General features: G+C 36.0%; 1 protein-coding gene across 8 annotated transcripts in view; it reads right to left on the bottom strand.

The window, feature by feature from the left end:
• PRPF40A (pre-mRNA processing factor 40 homolog A) overlaps nucleotides 1-24,988 on the bottom strand; it is a gene marked incomplete at its 5' end in the record, with an annotated part of 57,103 nt that overhangs the window by 16,047 nt on the left and 16,068 nt on the right. For 4 of the 8 annotated variants that reach the window (XM_079782209.1, XM_079782210.1, XM_079782213.1 and 1 more), the window contains 13 exons: nucleotides 2,318-2,451; nucleotides 3,456-3,606; nucleotides 4,442-4,550; nucleotides 5,513-5,677; nucleotides 6,053-6,117; nucleotides 6,619-6,727; nucleotides 8,488-8,850; nucleotides 9,529-9,553; nucleotides 12,049-12,102; nucleotides 12,340-12,460; nucleotides 14,640-14,750; nucleotides 21,559-21,572; nucleotides 22,936-22,966. In XM_079782209.1, the coding sequence (XP_079638335.1) occupies nucleotides 2,318-2,451; nucleotides 3,456-3,606; nucleotides 4,442-4,550; nucleotides 5,513-5,677; nucleotides 6,053-6,117; nucleotides 6,619-6,727; nucleotides 8,488-8,850; nucleotides 9,529-9,553; nucleotides 12,049-12,102; nucleotides 12,340-12,460; nucleotides 14,640-14,750; nucleotides 21,559-21,572; nucleotides 22,936-22,966 (1,452 nt within the window). The remainder of the gene's footprint in view (nucleotides 1-2,317; nucleotides 2,452-3,455; nucleotides 3,607-4,441; nucleotides 4,551-5,512; nucleotides 5,678-6,052; nucleotides 6,118-6,618; nucleotides 6,728-8,487; nucleotides 8,851-9,528; nucleotides 9,554-12,048; nucleotides 12,103-12,339; nucleotides 12,461-14,639; nucleotides 14,751-21,558; nucleotides 21,573-22,935; nucleotides 22,967-24,988) is intronic. The other 4 variants (XM_079782211.1, XM_079782212.1, XM_079782215.1 and 1 more) reach the window with 1 other exon arrangement.

Genomic DNA, 24,988 nt, shown 5'->3' with positions numbered 1-24,988 from the left:
AAGCATGATTTGGACCGGGGTGGGGGTCACGGAAGTGCTGTTGAATGTAATTTTGCTTTAGAGTAGCTATCTAAAGTTTTTTTTTTTTACAATGCTATATAATAAAAGCCCAGTGACTGAACAGCAGAACGACCAGAACCACCAGTCAACCAGTCGCTATGACATGCACTGACCACTAGGGGGCAGACGCTCAATGCAGGAGCTACCCCCTGGTGGTCAGTGCACTCCCAGAGTGGGAGCGTCGCTTGGCTGACCAAAAATCCCCGCAGGCAATGCCCCCCACCAGTGCATGAATCCCGTGCACTGGGCCTCTGGTATGTTTAATTATCAGTGGCATTGCTATAAAGTGGATATTGAAGTTCTAGAGCCTGGGATGTGAAGGAGAGGTCATATTGCATTGTTTTACCACCACCTATAAGTAAAATCTAATCTGGGAAACCCAGGAAGGCTTGCAGACACCCTGCCACAGTGGCCAAGGCCACCACCAGAAAGACCGAGAGACCCACAGTGGCTGGGATAGCCTGTGTTTCCATTTCTAATAAGATCCAGTATTTTTTTTAAATAAGAAGCCATACTTTTGGAAAAAAGTTTTCAGATATGAATGTGATTTCTAATTATATCAGACATTAATGTTTTAAAGATATAAAAAAGTTTAATATTTCCTCTTTTTTGTTTTTCATTTAACTGTTCTTTTCAATTGTTGTAGTGGATGGGGAAGTTTTGTTTGTCCTCTTAACATTTGTTTCTCTAATCAGAAAATTATATATTAAACAAACAGGCAAACACAACCCACAAGAACAAAAGGACTACCATTTCTACTTAGATGTGATCATGGGAACATCAGCCCTAAATTGTGCAGACAAGGTTAAGGCAATTTCAAAGTATGGGCCATGCTTTACTATCACCTAGAAACTTATTAGAAATGCAAATTCTCAGAACCCACCCAGAATTACCAAATCAAACTCTGATATTAAGGCTCAACAAACCGTGTTTATAAAAATCATCTAAGTGATCCCCTGGGAAACCACTAACAAGATACAGAAATCCATCAAGAGTAGTAAATTGTAAGTTTTTATGGAATGAAAACTGAAATAATGTTATTAACTGTGACATTTAAGATGGTTAGAGACCTTTGGCATGGTGACCCGAGCTTTTTAAAAAGCCTGCTAGATGATTCTGATGTACACTAAGTTTTTTTTTTTTTTAGAGGCTGTACCTCCTTTTTAAAAAATATATTTTATTGATTTTAGAGAGGAAGGGAGAGGGAAAGAGAGTTAGAAACATCAATGAGGAGAGAGAATCATTGATTGGCTGCCTCTTGCACACCCCCTACTGGGGATCAAGCCCGCAACCCAGGCACGTACCCTTGGCCGGAATCGAACCTGGGACCTTTTAGTCCGCAGGCTGATGCTCTATCCACTGAGCCAAACCAGCCAGGGCTACACTAAGTTTTGAGAATCACTGGCTTAGGGCATGGCGATGTGTTCTTCCCTAGACCAGATAAATGTTATTTTTTGTTAATCATTACCCTTTGATTTTGAAAGAAGAGTGGAAGGGATGGGGAGAGACACAAGAGAGAGAAACATATGAGACACACATCACATCAACTGGTTGCCTCCCATAAGGGCCCGGGGATCGAGCCTGCAACCGAGGCAGGTGCCCTTGACTGGGAATCGAATCGGAGACCCTTCAGTCCACAGGCCGATATTTTATCCACTGAGCCAAACTGGCTAGGGCTAGACAACTGTTATTTTAAGAAACAGACATATTTAAGCTACTGTAACTTAGCATTTATACTTGTACAGTGTTTAATGGAAGAGACCCTGTAATTAAGACTGCATAGATTCAAATTTTGGCTCCACTATTCAATAGTTGGAGTTTAGGCAAGTCATTTCCCCTCTCCCAGATAATTTCCTATCTATATAAGTGGACATAAAAATAGTACCTACTCTTATACAAGGCTGTCATAAAAAGTAAGAAATTTAAATTTATAATGTTTAAGCAGTAAGCAATCAATTAATGCTAAATGCTATCATTATAATTCACTGGTAATATTCTTCATTACTGAGAGAATAAAAGGTGGTACATGAAGGTGAAAATGAAACACTAACCTATATAAGTGATATGTGATTTCAGCTCCTATGTATAGCATTTTAGAATTATGGTTCGTAACTAATTGTAGACCCTAAGAGTTAATTGTGTACGAATACTTCACAAAGTCTATGTTAGTGATCTGGGATCAGGTGTCTCAAAATAGTTTGTAGTATTGTTGAAGCCCATTATAAAATTAAGCTAGAAAGAGAGATTTTTAAAATACCTGAAAAGATTCTCTATTTTTACGCTGTCGTCGCCTTTCTCTCAGCAAACTCTTCTGTTTTTCTTCTTCCTCCTCCTTTTCTAAAGCCCGAATATGTTCTTCAAAGCAAATTAACGCATCTTCTTTATCCATGTCTAGAGTTGTTTTATTCAGTTAAAAATATTAAAATGTCAAATATCAATTAGGAAAGCAATTTAATTATTCGCATTAACTTTATAAATTTCAAATTCACCTTCCCAAAATACTTGGGCTGTAACTCAAATATGACTTGTAATCATCTAAATGAGTAACATTTAAGGAAAATACCAAAAAAGACTTCATCAAAAGATACCCTGCATCCGAGGATGAAAGAAAGACTATGCACATGATCCAACTAATGAAAACAAAATTATTAGAAAATTTGTCAGCAGTATCAGAATTACCCAAGGAACTTTTCAAAGTACAGAGTTCTAGGCCCTACCCCAAATCTTCCAAAGCATGGTATTCAGAGGGTAATAAAAAAAAATTTAAAAAACAACTAGGTAGTAAAGACAGAACTTGGGAAAGCTTAATGTAAGATAATGCTAATTTTTTTGGCATTTTGCAAACTTTTAAAACTATTAATTTAAGAAGATAGCATGAGCCCTCGCTAGTTTGGCTCAAGGGATAGAGCGTTGGCCTGTGGACTGAAGGGTCCCAGGTCAAATCCGGTCAAGGGCAGATGCTTGGGTTTCGGGCTGGATCCCCAGTAGTGGGGCGTGCAGGAGTCAGCCGATCAATGATTCTGATTCTCTCTCATCATTGATGTTTCTATCTACCTCTCCCTCTCCCTACCCCTCTGAAATCAATAAAAATATTTAAAAAAAAATAAAGATAGCATGAATAAAATGTGGTAATCAATTTGGTTCTTACGAAGTGACACAACGACAATTTCAGGTTTGATGAATGATAAACATATTTCAAGGACTATCTGATAAAGCTAACTTCATATTTTTGTCCTAAATCACAAAAATATCCTATTTGGAAACAAAACATCTTTTCACAAATGAATTAACAATTGTGTAGAATTCAATTAATGGTTTCATTAAAAAAGTAAGAATTCTTTGCTGCTCGACAACCTTTTAAAAACTGTTTCCTCCCATTTAGTCATTATGCTTACTTTGTAATTCCTCATCTTCTGCAAAAGTTGGATTATCCATCAGATACTGCTGGGCTTCAGACCAAGTAGTAGAATATGTTACATTAGCCATGTTGTCAAGTATGTTTTTTAAGGCTTCCCAATTTCTCTTTCGTAACTGCTTTGCTTGCTCCTAAATAAAAAGTATGAATAAATTTTTTGAAGTTCAAAGGAAGTATGATATTTGAACTGCAATTAGAAAAGGTTTCTTTACATTCTAACTGATGACCAAATTTCAATACTCATCTACTTTGAATATCAACATTATTTACCTTTCCAATGCTCTAGCCTAGCTGCTTGGTTTGGTACCTATCTTCAATTTTTTTCACCTCTCTTCTAAAGCCAAAATCTGGATAACATGACTCTCTCCTCCCTCCAATAAATGTCTCTTCCTATTACAACTATGTTCTACAAAGCTAGTTATTGCAGACAAATCATACAATGAATAAATGCTAATGTCTTCAACCACTTCCAGCTATAACCAAATTTTTATTTATAATACATATCTGGAAGTCTCTTGAAGACTGCACAATATACAATTTAGTGCATAAAATAGTCATAAGCAAAAAAGAGGTATTTTAAAACACTATCATAAGAACATTTTAATGGAAACCATTACATATAACTGCCCTTCTTATAAAAGAATTGTAAGTACAAGCACCATAAGCAGAAACAAGAGTATTTTTTAAACCCAATGAGCTAAAAAGGAAAAGTATCTTCTCTTTCAAAGTAGGTATAAAACAGCCAGTTAATGACAATTCAAACAATAGATAAATCTGTATTTTCTACGTTCACATCAGGACTTACAGAAGCTATACATTTCAAACCTAACTTCTAATAAATGGGTATGCTGTACCACATAAACTGGATAAACAACCAACCAAAATGAACATGATATAAAGTAACTACTAATCAGAATGAAGAAACATCTTGTTTTATCTATAAATACCAGTAAGAGTGAATTATACCTTTTCTTTTTTTGAAAGAAAGAATAAAACATCTTCATAGATTTCAAGACGATCACGCTCCGATATTGCATTCCAGACTTCCATCTCGCCAAACATTTGCTCTGCTTTTCTGTTCAAAATAATTAAAGGTTACTCTATATCATACAATAAAAATTAATCTCAGACCATTTTGATTTTATACTAAACTTAAAACCACCATATGAACACTCTTTACCACTCTAAATTCATGACTGTATTATAAAGGAAAACTTTTGAATAATTAAGAATAAAATAGCTTAGGACTCCTTAGAGACAAAGGAGTTAATTCTAAATGAGCAATGTTTTGTAGTCAAACTATCTTTTACTTAGTGTAGCTAGAAACACTATCAAACTGCCCATGGGACTAAATGATAGACTTCAGAAAGTTATCAGATGCCTTGGCCAGTGGTTCAGTTTGTGAGAGGGTCGGTCCAGTACACCAAAAGGTTGCCCGGGGTTTGATCCCTAGTCAGGGGGAGTATGGGTGAGGATAAAAAATAAAAGTTGTCAGAAATTTAGCTAACCCATAAAATAGTACTAATTAAAGAAATAAAGAGTCTTTCACTAAGGCTCTTCCAGAAGACAGGAAAATAAGGAAGCACATAGGAAAAATAAACTTAATAGCTTACTACATATTAATATTTAATTACCTAGTTTTAAAAAAATAAAGCATTCTAAAATCAAGAATGCTATATAAATGCAAGTTTTCAAAATGCTATACTTAATGAAAATAGCCTGTTTCCTTCAACAAATACCAAAAATTTCAATTCTTATATTAAGTAGTAGTCAAGCTTTGAATATTAAATCAAGTCTTTCTCTCCTTTTTGTTTTAGTTTCCTAATCAATAACTTAATGAGTCTATAAATTCTACATTTAACTACTGATTTGGTATGTATCTAATAAAATAGTCATAAGCAAAAACCACCATGCTTACAAATCATCTCATTTTATTTAATGAGCATCTATCTACTTTAGAATAGTTAATGTACTTGGCAAAAAGTTAGACACACACAGTGCAGTAAATACATACTATGCATCATTAAAAACTCTTACTTGTATCTGGTTGTGGAGGTCATTTTCTCATGATTTTCAAGAAAACGCTGAAAGGATTCCTTAGCCTCTTTGTATTTCGACCTTGCTTCTTCTTTTTCTTCTTTCTCTGTCTGAACTTTATAGGCATTAAAGGCCTGTTTTTTTTCACTCAACTTTGCTAAAGCACTAAATAATAGAAAATGTCACATAGGAGTAAATGAAGGCAGAATGATCAAATGTTACTGCTTTGAAAAACAATACAATTGATTTAATTCACAAATTAAGAACATTTCAGGAAGATATTAAAGATAACAAATGATTACAGAAAATAATTTCAACTTTCAAAGTAATTCTAATTTCATCTTTAGCACAGTACTCAAATTGTATAACAAGCTTTTAGGCTTTTTGGTTCATATCACACATGGAACAACTCTATTCTTACCATCCAAAATAACAGAAGATAATGGGAGTGGAAAGTTACATTGCTTTAGACAATTTTGATTTTTCTAGGCTTGCTATGCTCCAAGTGCAAAGTAAATTTAAAAAAAATCAAAGTATTACCTGTATCGTGGATCATTAATAATCATTTTCATAGCTTGCTCCCATGAAGCATTAGATGGTACCCGCTGAAAACCATTTAATAAAAAATTAGAATTTTACACAAATATAGTAAAAGTTATACAACAGAGAACAAATTATAATATCAGTGAAAACATCAAGCACTTCCTTTGCAGAAGTTTTTTTTTTTTAAAGTTCTAAAAAAATTTCTTACTGAAGCAAGGCAAATCTGGGTAATGATATACCTATACACTAAAAAGAAAACTTAAACAGCACATGAATACTTTCTCTTAAAACTACCGATTAAAGATAAACATGTTTTAAGAATAAAAAAAAAACTTCCAAAAAATATTGAGGTGGAAGGTACTGGTGTACCTTGGCACACAATAGTTTTTGTGGACTTTTTTTTGGTTAAAGTCAGATTCGCAAAAAATATTCTTCAAAAAAAGGGACAAATTTAGTTCATTTTCAGCATTTTCAATAAAGGCATCATGGTATAGATTACAATGAAAAGTAACTTCATTTATTAGATAATTATTATGTCACATAAAAATCTATTATGCAAATACCTTTTCTTTCAATAACTCTTTAAATGCTTGCTTTGCCTCCTCCTTTGTATTCCAAGTATATGTTTTTTTTGCTGGTTGGCTTTCGTCCTCTTCTTTCTTGGGAGTAAAACTAGAGAGAAATTTAAACATGTTATTTATAGCTTAAATAAACATTTGCTTCATTTAGAAAAATTTAGCACTTCGATATTGACCTAAAATTTGACAATTTTAGAATAATGCCTCCAATGTGAAATCTACATACTTACCTAAACATAAAGAAATAAAGATAATATATAATTTTGTGTAAAACATTCAGTTATTAAGACCCTGCAAAAAGGCCAAAATAAAAATGTAATTGCACTAAAATACTGGTTCCACTAGTTAACAACTTTAAAATGACTTACAAAACTTATTCAATGCCTTCATTTTAGTGCCATAATAACTAAGAATTTGGGCAAGCATGACAAAATATAAAAGAAGGAGATTAATCTAAATCAGGGTTGGCAAATCCCGTCTGCTGCCTGTTTCTATAAATATAGCTATACTAGAACATAACCATGCTCATGAGTTAACATATTGTTTATGGCTAATTGTGTGCTACCACAGCAGAACTGAGTCACTGTGACAGACTTTAGAACTACAAAACCCAAAGTATTTACTCTTAGTTTACTTTTTTGGTGGTCTTTATGAAATGAAAGGTTATATAACGCTAACATTTCTTCTTATATTAAAAAAAGATAATTTAGAAAAAAACAAAAAAGCTTCAAGTAGAATGCTTAGGGAAAGATAATGGAGTACATACTAACAAAAAATACAAATATATTCACACACTAAATACTTGAAAGAAAAAAAAGCAGGAAATAATTGTTAGAATTATGAAAAACAAATTTTTGTGGAAAAAATAAAGTATAAATTGATATGTAAAAGATTGTTATTCCAAACTTAAATGTCTACGAGTAGAAGAACACTTAAAACTTATGTATCCTATATAATAGAGATGTAATATGCAAATGGCTGTTATGCCGTGAAGACCGGATCACTGATCAGCAGGAGGGTGGGGCAGTGAGCTACTAGCAGATGGCGGAGAGCTACAGGAGGGGGCAGGGTAGCAAGCTATGAGGGTGGGCAACCCCCGTCTCTCAGAGCCTCTGGCAGTGTGGGAAGGAGGGGCCGGAGTGGAAAGAGGCGGCTCAGGGGCCTGAGCAGAAAGGGGCTGGGCCGGAGTGGAAAGGTGGTGCCGGCAGACAAGAAAAGGAAAGCCCATTCTAGCATGAATCTTCGTGCATAGGGCGTCTAGTATGAAATATTACTAGATCATAGGGTATGCAAATATTTGCAAACTTTTGCTGTCTTAAAAAAAGTTGGACTCATTTAATCTCATTAATAGTTTTCCTACATCTTGCTTATGTTAGCTTTTTTTTTTGCCTACTTAAGTGTTATCTTTATTTTTTGCCTACTTGATTTTTGTTTGTTTGTTCAATATCAAACTATAGCAAACTTCAATGCAATGCCATGCAAAGCCATATTTGAGACCGAGGCAAAAGAAAATCAGTAATACTGAAGTTTACTTAAAATTTTCCTATTTTATTAGTCATGGACTTTTGCTCTGATTGTTTTAAAATACTGCACCACAATATAGCTTGATAACTAAAGTTCTGGGCACACTTTTAAATATGTCTCACACTAAGAAGTTCTGCTTCTTAAAATGTCTATGGATTAGTTTTACAAGTTTGAATGCATGAGCTTGACCCAAGAAAATTCAGCCTCAAAAAGTAATCTATTATCTAAAGACTTATATTTTGATTCTCCAAAAATTAACACTTAATGGTCAATGACTAAGTTGGCAATATGTCTGGAACTGATTTGCAGAAGACAAGTTACTAAACTTACTCAGCTACAGTTTCCTTAGATGTTTCTTCTCCAGCATTACTGTCAACATTCTGATCCTGAACAGCAGGGGTAGTAGTAAGTTGTGCTTGTTCTTCAGTTGAAATTGTTACTGTGTTTTCATTATCTACAACAGTAGCAACAATTGAAGTAACTTCAGGCTCAGGTACAACAGGAACAGTTCCACCGACAGTGTTAGCAGAGGTGGAGGCATTGGCGTTGGCTGCGGCAGCAGCTGCAGCAGCAGCTGCGGCAGCTGCAACAACAGCAGCTGCCGCTTCTGCAGCAGCCATGGTGCTCATTGTGGAAGGAATTTCTGTTGTAGGAACTGGGGCTGTTGATGCTGTGGTGCATTCTTCTTGCTTACTATATATTTATAAAAAGAGAAAACTGGTTATTTCAATATTAATAATCACAAAGCCAAATAAAGCTAGTGCTTAATTATCATACAATCAAATGAATAAGAGAAACTCTTAAAAGGGAAAAAAGGCAGTGCTGCCAAACTGTGAAGCTATTCAAAATAATTAAAACCACAGATGAAACTGGATTACTTTGATTTAATTCAGCAAACATTCACGAAAATGTATGATAGGCACTCAGACAACTCTGCCATTTCCAAAGCCTAATAATTGTTTTCATTTACAAAATGCCCTATCAGATTGTATCATACCATAAAATTTGATCTACATCATAAATTTCCATACAATCTTTACATTTTACTCATTAAAAGAAAAACCTGAATAAAGGAAGACATCTATATCTACATCTATATAATACTTCATCCGTTCCCAAATTAACGTAAACAAAATTTTGGAGAGTTCTATAACACAATCTTAATGATAAATGACGCAGTCTAAATTCAAACAATCACTGTCTAGTAAAGATCACTAGTGTACCTTGAGTAAATACCCCTCTCCAACCCTCAAATTCTCCAAAGACACCAAACCATAGGGCCTAACATGTTAATATTATTTATACAGTTAAAACAAAATTGTAGGAGATATCACATTTCCAAATACATACTGATATATGAAATTTGCTTACCTGCTTTCTTCAGCTTTGATCATTGCTATTGAAGAGAAAAAAGAAAAGTTACATACTAGTTTTTAAATACAATCACTGAAAAAAAACTTTAAAGGAGATAAAGTTTCATACAGTAGGATTTAACTTATTATTATATGTACATATATAAAATCACCACTTTTACTGAGCAAGTGCTTGCTCCAAAGTCCCAGGGCAACAATTAAAGAATAAAGACAAATTTAAAGAGCAGTTTTTAAGAAAGCTTTTCCCCACACTGCTGCTTTCCCCAAGATTGCTAGCTACTGTAAAAACTCCCTGAAATAAAACAGTACTTTCCCCAGGGGTAAAACTATTTGTTATTTCTTAAAGATATCAAATTCAAAACAAGATCAAATTCAAGTTATGAAATTCCAGCACATATATACTAGCATTGACAGGTAGATAGATAGTTATGCACACCAACTATATGTAGTAGGGTTATATCAGAAATGAGCTTCATATTTCTATGTCAATTAACTTCGAGCCTTCCTACAGTATTATTAGCCAATGCTAATACAGAAATTTAAATTTAACTGTCAAGATTAGCAACTCAATGGTCTAGCTTTAATTCTGGTTAAGGTAGTAACATTTTTTGTAGTGGTAACCAAAATATCTTAGCATCATTATGAAATGAGGTGCTCTAACTCTGAAAATAGAGGGTGTCCCAAGAAAATGTATACACACTTTGAATAATGTATAAAGGTAGTGTTTACTAAAATACATTTCATTTTCAAAATAAAATAGAATCAACTGTTCAAGTGTGTATGCATTTTTTTTTTTTTGGACACCATGTATTTTATAAACTGTACCATTTTTGAAAATCTGTTTAGGATGGATGACAAAATATACTAAAGGGGTTACTGCTACTAACATAAATTATCATAATTTTCATATACAAACTAGAGGCCCGGTGCATGAAAATTCATGCACTGGAGGGGGGCCCCTCAGCCAGGCCTGCCCCCTCTCACAGTCTGGGAGCCCTCAGGGGCAGGTGGCGACCTGGTGATCAGGGGAAGGCAATGCACCATCACACCTCTGCTGCTGCCACTACCGGCAGCGCAAGCCTCGGCCAGCCCTGGTTACCTGAGCCTCAGGCAGCCCTGGGTGGCTGGGCAGTCGCCATCTGAGGCTTGCCTGTGCCTCTGGCCGGCCCTGGGCGGCTGGGGGGCTAAAGGGATTGGGGGACTCCAGAGGCAGGCATGCGGAGTGGTCAGGCCTGCCTGGGGGCAGGCTCAGCCTTGCAGCGCCTGCCACCCTGGCAGGGCTTGAGGGGACTGGGCGCCGCCATCTTTGAGGGCGTGACAGTCAATTAGCATATTCCCTCCTTATTGGCTGTGGCGTGAGGGTTGTTTGCCTACTTGAGTGTTATCTTTATTTTTTGCCTACTTGATTTTCTTTTGCCTCAGTCTCAAATATGCAATGGCGTGAGTTCAATTAGCATATTCCCTCTTTATTAGATAGGATGATATTCTAAGCTAGTGGTCGGCAAACCTCGGCTCGCGAGCCACATGCAGCTCTTTGGCCCCTTGAGTGTTCTAACGCCACTTCTTCAAAATAGACTAGCCCAGGCTGAACACCGACTTCTGCACATGGGCCACAAAGTTTCAATTGCACTGTATGTGCACGCCCGCATGTGGTATTTTGTGGAAGAGCCACACTCAAGGGGCCAAAGAGCCGCATGTGGCTTGCGAGCCGCGGTTTGCCGACCATTGTTCTAAGCTAACGGGGTGACACAGAGCAAAGGTAGTAAATAGACTTCAGACCACAGTGCCTGTAAGAAATCATTATCATCTTTTTCATGTCAGATGTCATTTCACATTGCAAACTACTTTGTTAGTCCCATTCTCCTAAACTGTTACTTTTAACCTACTATAGTTTGACACCAGATTCTATCTTAAGTGAAAGTAAAACAACTAAATTCTCAATTCTTACTCATAATCTGCTATTTTAAGTCCTGAGTTTTATATTAGGTAGTATTTCTAGATTTTAAACAGTATTCTGAACAATTGAGAATGTTAAAAAAAACACACAAAAAATCCTTCCTTTGTAAGTTAGGCATAATACTTTGCTTACCTTAATACTCCCAGAACAAGCATAAGGCCTATTTTGCAATGCTGTGATTATATAAAATCTGCATTAAATATATAGTCTCACAACAATATATTAACAAATTTTAAACTGATAAGGATTCAAGGTTCTCTGCTATCTGCTAAATGGTTAAGATCCATTTCCATGTATGTACCACCACCCAGAGCTGTATTTAGAAATATTGTACATAATTGTCCTTGCCCAATTTTCCAATGGTATATAACTTAAAAAACAAACACCGAAGTGCAAATTCAAAAACTATAAGCTCATTTATAATATAACCCTTAAATGAAAGAAATTCTTTGAATTAGAGATTTCTCACTGCAGATTTATCCAATCATGGTTAGTGAATATTAGTGACATAGTATAAAAATGTTAAATAATGACAGAAAATGAATTATCAAAGCAGCTCACCATGCAGGTTTGATTTTGTAATAAGACTTCCAGCAACAATGGTATTCTGGTATCCTAGTTTCAGTGGAATCAAATCAAATAAAAATCTATTTAAAATCTATAGAACTGAGATCTAGAGCAACAAGAAAATAAGAGCCCATAAAACTGTTTTACCATTTAAAACATTCTAATCATTTAATTAAAAAAAAAAAAAGCCTTTGTTTGAACAATCCTATTTATGGAGGATTGTTTCAGTGTGAATGACATATATATATAAAAATTAACATTATGAATTATTTTTTTCTGTTTTACCTTCAAGATCCTCAAGTTCTTTGGGTTTGGCCCAACGGGATTCTTTTGTTTGAGAATTATAATAGTATGGCTTCCCAGAGTCAGACTTGTACTCCTTCCAGGGGCATTTAGATAAAAGTTGCTGGAGGGAAATAAACAATCAGTTAACAGTAATGTTTTTAGTATCACTCATCATTAACATCACTGTTTTCACTAGATATTTCAAGCTATACAATTTGAAAGCTTGTGAAGTAATGGTATATAAGCTACCAATTACAAGATACTTAGAGTAATGTTAAGATCAGAATACATAATTTAGTCATTTCAGTAATACTATAACATTTATACTATTACTAGAGGCCCGGTGCACGAATTATCCCCCTATTGCCCCCCTCCAATGGGTTGCCACCCTGCCCCAGGGCTTCACTACCCTACTGTCTGTGTCCATAGGTAAGATCTTTGGTTAATCTCTTTCCACCACCCCCCCGCCCCAAATCCCCTACCCCCTGAGATTCATCAGTCTGTTCCATTTTTCCATGCCTCTGATTCTATTTTATTCAACAGTTTATTTTGTTCATTCGATTTGTTTATTTTGATTTTTAAATTCAATTGTTTATACATATTTATTGCCATTTTATTGTTTGTTTTTTAAACTTTTTTCCTCTTCTTCATTTATACCCAATCAAAGGTAAAAATTACCAACCACATTTCACAGACTTCTCAAAACTAACATAGTAGGAAAAACATAAAAACTGGGAATAAGCAAAATTTGATTTAGTAATGCTTAGATTTCAGCTTCATAATAAACAATTTATTACAAATCTATGTTAATTAAAAGGAAACAATATATAAGTAAGATATACCTAAAATGTAATATATAAACCAGTTAGGGTGGTATAAGAATGCTATTGAAAACTCAAATTCAGACAGAGTGTCTTGGCAAATATATAATTGATAAATATCTCTATGTCAGTATTAAATAAAAAATTATAACCTCTCCTGACAAGCACTGTGGTACATATTAGTGTGGTGGCTGGAAAATACTTTTATCTCCTCAAATTCCTTAAGGGTGATGGGGGAGCGGGGGTGGGGGGTGGGGTGGGGGTGGAGCACAGGGCAGGAGGGGAAGATAAAGGTGCCAACCAGAAAAAACATTTATAGCTTGTAATGCCAAATCTCTTTTACTTAGGATTTTGGAGTTTTCCACATATAATACTTCTTACTCAATTTATTCCTTCCATCTTGTCTTATATTCTGAATGGCAAACTTGCAACATAAAATGAAAAATACATATTTCGGGGGGGGGGGGGTAGATTTTCCAAAAAGACAATTCCTCACTCTAAGAGAAGTATTTGCAACTTAATTTCATCTCTATAAACTCAGCCCCATTTGAAAAATTTTTTAGAAAACTTAGAATACACATGAAATCATCCAAGTTTACTATAGAAGAAAACAATTTGAAATGTTAATTTAAAAAATAAAGGGCAGTCAGAGAGAGAGTCTTTTTTCCTTCCAATTTATTCTTTAAATTCTTTCTTAAATTGATGTCACCTAACAAAGGTTCCTGAGCAGGGACAAAATAATAAAATGGGTCTGTTCAAAGAAGAGAATGCATTTTGTCTTTTTTGCTGATTAGTGTGTTTATTAAGTCTTTTATCCTCTGAATGGCTTTCTGAGATATAAGTACTATTTGGATAATCAAATACCCACGAAATCCTAAAAAACAAAAACCCAAATCCTATCTAATAAAAGAGTAATATACAGATTGATCATCACTGCAACACACAATATAGCTGCCCCCATGTGGTCAAAGATCCTGCCCCCATGTGGACACAAGATGGCCACCACAAGATGGCCAGCAGGAGAGGGCAGTTGGGAGGCACCCGGCCTGCAAGGGAGGGCAGTTGAGAAGGACCAGGCCTGTAAGGGAGGGCAGTTAGGGGTGACCAGGCTGGCAGAGGAGGGAAGTTGGGGGCAAACAGGCTGGCAGGGGAGCAGTTAAGCATCAACCAGGCTGGCAGCGGAGTGGTTAGGGGGTGATCAGGCTGGCAGGCAGAAGCGGTTAGGGGCAATCAGGAAGGCAGGCAGGCAAGCAGTTGGGAGCCAGCAGTCCTGGATTGTGAGAGGGATGTCTGACTGCCTGTTTAGGTCCGATCCCACCAGGATCAGGCCTAAACGGGCAGTCGGACATCCCTCCAGGAGTCCCAGATTGGAGAGGGTACAGGCTGGGCTGAGGGACAACCCCCCGCCATGCACGAATTTCGTGCACCGGGCTTCTAGTGTACTTAATAACCCCCGATTCCCAGCCTTCAAATTTTTACCTCAGCAGGTGTTTTAAGATCATCTGGTTTCTCCCAAGTAGACTGTTTTGTTTCAGTATTGTAGTAGTAAGTCCTTCCATCAGGTGATTTATGTTCAGTCCACATTGATTTCTAAAGAAAAAAATATTACAACGTTTAAATTATTTAACAATTTCACTGACAGTGAACATCAGTATTATTGGTTTCAAAGCAATATATGACGGAATTAAAAGTATTAAATGGGTACACTTTTGACAGTTTAAGGCACGTAGAATAATTCAGTGATGCAAAAATTAGGAGATAACTGAAAATCAGATTTTAAAAGTGCTTCAAAAGCAGATGAGTCAATTCAGGTTTTAGGATCTTTTATTCTATAAAGTCTCAGAATTGTAAGGCTATGAGTATTCTCATAAGAACAGTAACTTTGCAACTTAAATAAGATAATCTTTCAGCAACGCAAATCAATGCCTTATGGATAAGAGTTCATGCTAATGTATCATGAAGGTGAAGTGCTCATGAACTCAACAACCCAAATCCAAAGAATATTTACATCAAGTTGGACAAAGTTCTACAGAATCTACACTGACATGCTATAAAGATGAACCTGTCAAAATCAGAAAGCATGACTTCTAGATGACAATAAGAACTTATCAACAAGGTGAAATTTTAACGGATAGAAAATGTGAATCCAAATGCCTCAACACAAGATAGGTGAGACAAAGTTTCATGTGAAACTACTCTGATATAGAATATAAATCCACTCTTGGGGTCCAAAAACAAAATAATAACTACTAAGAACCTACTAAAGTTCCTAATAAAATCTGAGGTATCAACAGACATGCCTCAAATAAAGGTTTAAGAGTTTTACAAGGGTACTATATATACATGCATGAATACCTACACATACAAAATGTTAATAAAGGGTAAGGGAGGAAACTTTGAGAGGTGATATTTGATGGTAGTGATAGTTACATAGGTATATACTTGTTCCCAAAACAATCCAGTTGTACACATTAAATATGTACAGCTTTTCATATGTCAATCATACTTTAATAAAGTGGCTTAAAAATAGTTTTAGAAGGAATCATGAGTGAATGAATTACTAAATGAGATCAAAGATACTAAGTCCAGTTCTGGCAGACTGTTCAGATGATAACAGAGGGTTATAGAGATGATCTTTCCACATTTCTTCAAATCTAAGATAAAACATTACTTTACATACCTCTAAGAAAGGAAAACTAAAATTGTCAAACTGTCACATCCTTTGTACCACTCAGCTTTTATGTTAAATCTTATTGAATTTATTTTTACTTAAACACTGACTTTATCACACATCACTTTTGTGAATACATAAAAAGGAAAACAGGCAAATAAAATAGTTAAGCTGTTCCTTAAACTTCACGGTGAGATCATTTTTTTGTATCAGTTGCTGATATCCATTATATTTCACACAGTATCACTCTCTGGCATTAAGGATACTCATAATGCAGCATTTTTCAAAAAAATAAAATAACCCAAACCCACTGGTACTTACTCTTAAGTTTCTTGCATTTTTATTTAAAGCTAATCTACCTTTCCTGCTTCCTTATAAACTTTATTGAATAACTAGTGGCTGGATGCACAAAATTTGTGCATGGGTAGGGTCCCAAGGCCTGGCCGGCAATCAAGGCCTATCTGTGCGGCAATCAGACGGCCCCGTTGGCACTCACTTGGCCAGTCTGGCGCCGCCCACTCGCCAACTGGCCCCGCACCCCCGCAGCCACTGCCTCCCTCTGCAGGGCAACCTGCAGGACAATCTGGGGCCTCCCACTGGCACCTGCCTTGGCTGGCCTGGGCTGGGGGTAGCTCCTGCATTGAGCATCTGCCCCCTGGTGGTCAGTACGCATCATAGTGACTGGTCGTTCCACCCGTCGTTCTGCCATTCAGTCGATTAGCATATTAGGCTTTTATTATATAGGATAGAAGACCTACTTTTGATTTCTTCTTTGGGAATGTAGCTAAATGCAAGTGTTGCTTTTGCTACTCTCTCACCATAATCATTTCATTCCTAGCTGATAAAAGAGTGCTATGAAATTATTTCTAGGATTTTTCTCCTAAACCACTGACATTAATTCTTCTGATGTTGACACTTTACCGTCCAATCATGTACAACTAGCTAAGACTACTACCTGGAGAACAGAAATCGTAAGACATCATTAATTATAGAGTGCATCCCAATTTCATTCGTATTAAATGATAAAAGTAAATATGCTAATAGAAAACTAGATAATGTAAGGATCATTTGTAAAAAGTGAGAATGGAGAGCCCAGCCGGTGTTGCTCAGTAGTTGAGCATGGACCTATGAACCAGGAGGTCACAGTTTAATTCCTGGTCAGGAGACATGCCTGGGTTGGGAGTTTGATCCCCAGTAGGGAGCATGCAGGAGGCAGCCAATCAATGATTCTCTCTCATCATTGATGTTTCAGTCTCTTTCTCCCTCCCTCTCTGAAATCAATAAAAAATATATTTTTAAAAAGTGAGAATGGAGAACACAAAATGATGTGATTTTAACAAAAATAGAGGATGATTTTTTCTATAACTTTTGAGAATTAGAATGAAGAATTACAGATAGCCGTAAGACTAGAAAGGACTTGATAAAATTTGGGCTGTTTGATAATAAAATGAATGCCCCTTCCTAATGAGATTTGTTAAGTCATCTGAAAACTAGTCACAGAATGGACTAGAAGAATTAATGTATTATAAAAATATCCATACTACACAAAGCAATCCACAGATTCAATGTAATCCCCAGCAAAGTTCAAATGGCATTTTTCACAGGAAATAGAACAATCCTAAAATTTGTATGAAGCCACAAAATACCCCCAATAGTCAAAGTCATCTTGAGGAAGAACAAAGCTGGAGGCATCACACTCCTGGATTTCAAACTCTATTACAAAGTACAGTAATCAAAACAGTTTGATATTGGCATAAAAAGACATATAGGTCAATGGAACAGAATCTAAAGGCCAGAAATAAATTCATGCGCATATGGTCAGTTAATTATAACAAAAGAGCCAAGAATATACATAAGGAAATGACAGTATCTTCAATAAATGATGTTGAGAAAACTTAACAGCCAAATTCAAAATAATGAAACTAGACTACTATCTTATACCACACACAAAATTTAACTCAAAATGGCCCTGACTGATTTGGCTCAGTGGATGGAGTGTCGGCCTGCGGACTCAAGGGTCCCGGGTTTGATTCCAGTCAAGGGCATGTACCTTGGTTGAGGGCACATACCCAGTAGGGAGTGTGCAGGAGGCAGCTGATCGATGTTTCTCTCTCATCAATGTTTCTAACTCTCTATCCCTTTCCCTTCCTCTCTGTAAAAAATCAAAAAAATATATTAAAAAAAAATTTAACTCAAAATGAATTCAATTTGAATTGAGATCAGAAACTATAAAGTCTCCTAGAAAATATAGGCAGTAAGCTCCTTGACAGTGGTATTGACAATCCTTTTTTTATCTGAATCCAAAGGCAAAGAAAGCAAAAATAAATAAGTGGGACTACGGCAAGCTAAAAAACTTATGTACAGCAAATGAAGCCATCAACAGATGAAAAGGCAACCTACTAAATGGAAAGAAATATTTGCAAATCATCCTATATAATAAAAGGCTAATACGCAAATCAACCGAATGGTGGAACGACCGGTCGTTATGATGCGCACTGCCCACCAGGGGGCAAATGCTCAACACAGGAGCTGCCCCCTGGTGGTCAGTACATCAGAAGCCAGGTTCATGGCTGGCAAGCACAGCTAAGGATGACCGACTACTAGCTTAGCGGAAGCAGGACTAAGGAGGCAGTTGAACATTCCCCGAGGGCTCCTGGACTGCGAGAGGGCGCAGGCCGGGCTGATGGACCCCTCCCCCTGAGTGCATGAATTTCATGCACTGGGCCTCTAGTATATCTGATAAGGAGTGAATATCACAAATATATAAAAAATTCATACAGTTCACCAGCAAAACCCCCCAAACAATCCAATTAAAAGAGAGGCAAAGAAACTGAATAGACACTTTTCCAAAGAAGAAATACAGATAGCCAAAAGGCACATGAAAAGATGCTCAATGCCACTAATGATCAGTGGAGTGCAAATCAAAACCACAAGATATCTATCACCTCACATCTGTTAGAATTGATTATTACCAAAAAGACAATAAAAGTGGTAAAGAGGATGTGGAGAAAAGAAAACCCCTGTGCATTATTGGTATAGCCATTATGGAAAACAATATGAAAGTTCCTCCAAAAATTAAAAATAGAACTACCATTTGAACCAGCAATTCCACTTCTGGGTATTTAACTGAAGAAAACAAAAACACTAACTTGGAAAGATATATGTACCCCCGTGTTCACAGATATTTAATGCAGAATTATTTACAACCAGAGGCCTGATGCACAGAATTCGTGGAAGAAAAGACCTTCCTTCCCCCAGCTTCCCTCGCAGCCCCAGCTTCATCCAGAAGGTCGTCAGGTCTAATTAGCATATTATACTTTTATTATTATATATAGCTAAAATATGGAAATAATGTTAAGTGCCCATCAATGGATGAATGGATAAAGATGTGGTATATATATGTGTGTGTGTGTGTGTGTGTGTGTGTGTGTATGTATAGATATATATATATATATCTATATATACACACACACATACATATAATAGAATACTATTCAGTCATACAAAAGAATGAAACCTTGACATTTGGGACAACATGGATAGACCTTGAAGGTATTATGCTAAGTGAAATAATCAGACAGAGAAAGACAAATACCCTATAATCTCACTTATATGTAAAATCTAAAACAAACAAAAAAGATACAGAGAACAGATTGGTGGTGGTTGTCAGAGGGGAGTGTTGGGAGACGGGTGAAATGGGTAGAGAAAATCAAAAGATAAAAACTTTCAGCTATAAAATAAATGTCATGGGACTGTAATGTACTGCGTAATCACTACAGTTAATAATACTGTATTTCATATCTAAAAATCGTTGAGAGTAAATCATAACAGTACTCATCACAAGAAAAATTTTTATAATTTGTATGGTGAAGAATGTTAAATACATAACTTATTGTGATCATTTCACAATGTATACAAGTACTGAATAATTTGTTGTATACCTAATACTAATATGTTAATTAAAATAAAATAAAATAAAGATGAAGAACGTAAAGGTAATGACCATAATCTGATGCATACAAGTAACTCATATTTGTGTACCTGAATCTAAAAAGAAAACAGTAAGCTATCAAATAAATAAATGGTATTTTTTGAAAAGTTTAATAGAAAAATATTAAAATGTCACTCCTCCTAAAATTGAAATTAATAACTATCATTACTCAAAAATAAAAACAGGGCTTTTCCCTGCTGACAGCACTCTCACAAACATGGTGAACGTTCCTAAAATCCGCCAAACTTTCTTTAAGTCTAGCAAGCATCAACCCCACAAAGTAACAGTACAAGAAGGGCAAGGATTCTTTATATGCATAGGGAAAGCGACGTTAAGACAGGAAGCGGAGTGGCAATGATGGACAGACAAAGTCAATTTTCCGAAAAAAGGCTAAAACTATAAAGAAGATTGTGCTGAGGCTTGAATGTGTTGAGACTAACTGCAGATCTAAAAGAATGCTGGCTATTAAGAGATGCAAGCATTTTGAACTGGGAGGAGATAAGATGATAAAGGGTCAAGTGACCAAGTTCTAAGCTTCATATTTTGTTTTATTATATGACAATAAAATCTTGATACGTTCAAAAATAAATAAATAAAAAATAAAAACAGGCACTTACAATGAAAAAACACCAAACAAATATGTAATAACCATTCAACTTTTAAAGCAAAAGATACAAAATAATTTAAAATATTTATATATAGTTCACAATTAAAAGTGTTTTCCCCTAATTTAAAATACTGACATATATGCAATCAATTCATAGCTTTCTACATTTCCTAAATCTGGAGATAACAGCTACCTCCAGGACTGTAGTTTTGAATAAATGAAATTACACATATAAACTTTTTTTCATTGATGTTTAAGAACACAAGCAAAAAAAAAAAGTCAGTGAGGCTAAAGAATGGGGCTATTAAAAATAAGCATAAAAAGACATCTTTAAGTGGTCTCAGGCTTATAGTATTTTTCAAACACACCACAAAAATGTCTAACAGTATACCTACACAGAAGCATTAGCAAAAAGAACTAAAAGATACTATCTTAAAATCAAGTGTTGAGAAAAAAAAAACCATGGCACAGCAATATATTCCTTTCCTAAAGAAAGTCAAGCAATTCTGAATATTCTATCTGTCTTTCTGACACTGTTAAGAAAGGTACAAAAAAAAAGTATTATTATTTTTTTATTGATTTCAGAGAGGAAGGGGGAGGGTGTGATAGAAACATCAACGATGAGAGAGGATCAATGAACGGCTGCCTGCTGCACGCCCCACACCAGGGATCATGCCCAGAACCTGGGCATGTGCCTTTGACTGAAATCAAACCAAAAACCCTTCGGTCCACAGGCTAATGCTCTATTCACTGAGACAAACTGGCTAGGGCAGAAAAAAGTATTTTAAATTACATTCGTTTTATAGTAAAAAACAATTATATATTTGTACATAAGAGTCATCTCTAATGTAATGCTTAACTAAAAGTTTATCAGGCTAATTACTATGCACCTACACAAATTTCATTTCCCTTCTAATTGTGATGGGCAGAATCAAATCCTTATAAAATACACTGGATTCCCATTAAGTCACATCAAAATCAGATTTCAAAATACATCATTCACAAACCATTTTTCAACATTTGGCATAGAAAGAAAAAGGATTAAAGTTAGTAGATATTTAATACAGAAATAAGAATAAATATAACAGGCTAAAGTATAATGAAATAAATATCTTCCAGAGGTACTTACTGTGCCTGTTGTACCTAAAAAAAAAAAAAAAGAATATTTATAATGTAATAAATCATGCTCTCCTTGAGTTACCAGTTTAAAAATACTTAATATTATTTTTCCAAGTCATTCCATCACACTAAATATCCTAAAACTGTCCCATATAACCTATGGTTATGTACTTGCTATTTCCAGGAAATAAACATCTATAGTGCATCGTATTTTCAGAATTAAGTGGCACATTGAACTTTCAATCTGCAAACTCAAAGCTGGTTTGAGAAGTATTCATATATATGCCTTTTGTTTCTCTTGTGCTTGCTTTTAATAGGTATCCTCTTTATCAGCTATACTACAGAAGAACTTGAAAAATACCTTAAACCTCTCTAATCCTATGCTTTAGATTTCTGGCAAGTTCAACTATCTAGGGTCCACTGAGCAATTAAAAGAGGTCACTATGTCATCAATGGTAGAGCCAAGGTATTAAAAAGTAATTAAAAATAAATGTTAAGTAATTTCCCAGGATTATTTAGGGTAATAGTAATCAGCTCCAGATATCTATATACATTAAAATATTACATGTGTTATTTCAGAACATCATTTCAGCTTAAATCATGGTATTTGTGAAACATCTTAAAAACATCAATTATGTCCCCTATAAACTGAAAGCACATTGTGCATTTAAACATGTTGTGACCCATGTTTAAAACAAAAGTTTAGGCATAATCCCGGGACAAAGTTTAGCATGTGAAATACTAATTTATATGGAACATTATTTACTCATGGATAAATGAAGTTATTATTACATATTAAAGCCACACTAGTCAAAACAAACACTTATTGGTAACTGGCTGAAGAAAAATATTATAATAGGATTTGCAAATTATAATGACTACAAGGACCAAGCAGGTTACAAAAAAATAACTAAATAGTCCAGAAGGCCAATAAGAATACATGTTCCACGTGGAAGTGCTACCCCATTCTACAATGTTTGCTGATATAATTATTAACTCACCAGAGTTCTTTATTCAAATATTCTAAGACCATTGTAAACAATAAATATTCAGATCATCCAATTTTTCAAGAGAAATCAAATCTTTGGGCAAAAAGATAAATTCAAACTTTATGTAAAGTCAACAGACTTTAAATGTTAGCAACTAATTACAAAATTTAAAAACACTGTGTAGGCCGAAGTATGTCTGTAGACCAAATTTGGCTCCAGAACTCTTGATCTGAAATTAGTTTCTTATGGATTCAATTATGAATATTATCCCTATTTCCCACTGCCTTAAAAAAAAAAAAAAAAAAGACAAAATCAGGAGCTGATTATAAATCCCAGGAGATACTGCTTTCATTCCTCATTAGAATATGGTAGCTACTGTTCATAAATGGCATGCATACCTGCTGTTATATCCATATTATTTACTCCTGGCTGTAAGAAGAAAAAAAAATTAATATTCACTTTGTTTAAACTGTATTTTACATAAGTCACTCATAAAGAACAATCAGTTCCCTGTATGTATAATTCTCAAGCCACTGATTCTAAGATTTTTTGTTAAGTTTTAGTGGTCTCAGTTCCCTGAGCTTGATATATAAATTATAGAAAACATCAGGAACCTGGGGTTACTGAAGCACTTTAATCTAAGTGTTACATTTATATGATCATCAATTATATACAGATCAACAACTCTTCATTCACAATTCTGAAATCCAAAAAGCTCTGAAAACCAATTCATGTTTGACATCAAAACTCATTATAGTAGCAAAACCTGACCTGAATGAGATGATTTAGTCTTTATTTGCCCCACATCAGAGGAAATTTCCATGTTTTGCTATGGAAATACTGTGCTAGAAATTATAGGGCACTGCCCAAGACCCCATAGGAATTTTTAACATAATATATATTTATTATTTATTACTCTATATTAAAAAAAGATTTGAAATATATCTGATCCTAGGGGTTTTGGATAAGACACTACAAACTCAGCACTCCAATGGAGTATGCCACATCTGTTCATTACAACCACTAGGCTATCATGTAATAAAGAAGTAGTGCAAATTTGAATATCATAATAATTTATATATTGCTATATTATCCAGTGTTCATAGTTTTGATAAGTAATATGCAACACCTGAAGTCTCAAAAAATAATGGATTTCAAATGTAATCTTCTGATTTTTAAATCTAGAATCTAGTATTAAATCACATTATTTCAATTTTCAATTGGCACTCAGTAAAGCACGTCTATTCTTTATTATAATGCTAGCAGACCAACAAAATATTTCTAGTTGACAAATTATGCTTTTTAGTATTCCAGTCTTATCTAATGTGTACAATTAATTTAATAAATAAAAATATTCATATACTATCCTCTCTAATAAAACGGTAATATGCAAATTAACCATCACTCCGCTACATAAGCCACGCACACCAGCCAAGCCATGCCCACCAGCCAATCAGGCCGAGTATGCAAATTAACCCCAATCCAAGATGGCTGCAGCCACAGAGAGCAAGGTTTCCCAGGTAACAGAGGAAGCCAAGCTTTCCATAGCCATTGCAGGCCTAAGCCTCCACTCAAGCTACAAAGTTTCAATTATAGAAGGTAAACAAATTAAAACAAATGGCGGCACAATGGAGCTTGAGAGAGCAGGCCAGGGCTGCTGGCAGCAACAGGGGAAGCAAAGCTTTCCGTACACCCTGGCCGGGCTCACCCGCTTACGGCTACAAAGTTTCAATTGTAGAAGGTGAATTAACTGCCACAGAAATGGCTGCCGCCCCAGAAATGGCTGCCACCCCAGGCTACAAAGTTTCAATTGTAGAAGGAAAATAAATTCCAGATACCAGGGCCTCCCCTTGGATTGCCAGGGTGCGTGGCCGGCCTGCAAACCACCACAGGCCCCTCGCTCAGGCTGCCCCATGCCCCAAGGGAACCCCCACCCTTATCTGTGACACCCTTCAGGGCAAACCAGCTGGCCCCCACCCATGCACCAGGCCTCTATCCTATCTAATAAAAGAGTAATATGCAGATTGATCATCACTGCAACACACAATATAGCTGCCCCCATGTGGTCAAAGATCCTGCCCCCATGTGGACACAAGATGGCCACCACAAGATGGCCAGCAGGAGAGGGCAGTTGGGAGGCACCCGGCCTGCAGGGGAGGGCAGTTGTGAGGGACCAGGCTTGCAAGGGAGGGCAGTTGGAGGTGATCAACCCTGCAGGAGAGGGCAGTTGGGAGGCACCCAGCCTGCAAGGGAGGGCAGTTGAGAGGGACCAGGCTTGCAAGGGAGGGCAGTTGGAGGTGATCAACCCTGCAGGAGAGGGCAGTTAGGGGTGACCAGGCTGGCAGAGGAGGGAAGTTGGGGGCAAACAGGCTGGCAGGGGAGCAGTTAAGCATCAATCAGGCTGGCATGGAGTGGTTAGGGTGTGATCAGGCTGGCAGGCAGAAGCGGTTA

This window comes from Cnephaeus nilssonii, assembly GCF_951640355.1.
Source record: "Cnephaeus nilssonii genome assembly, chromosome: 10".
NCBI classification, from domain to species: Eukaryota; Metazoa; Chordata; class Mammalia; order Chiroptera; family Vespertilionidae; genus Cnephaeus; species Cnephaeus nilssonii.
This window is presented reverse-complemented; position numbering and strand designations above follow the sequence as displayed.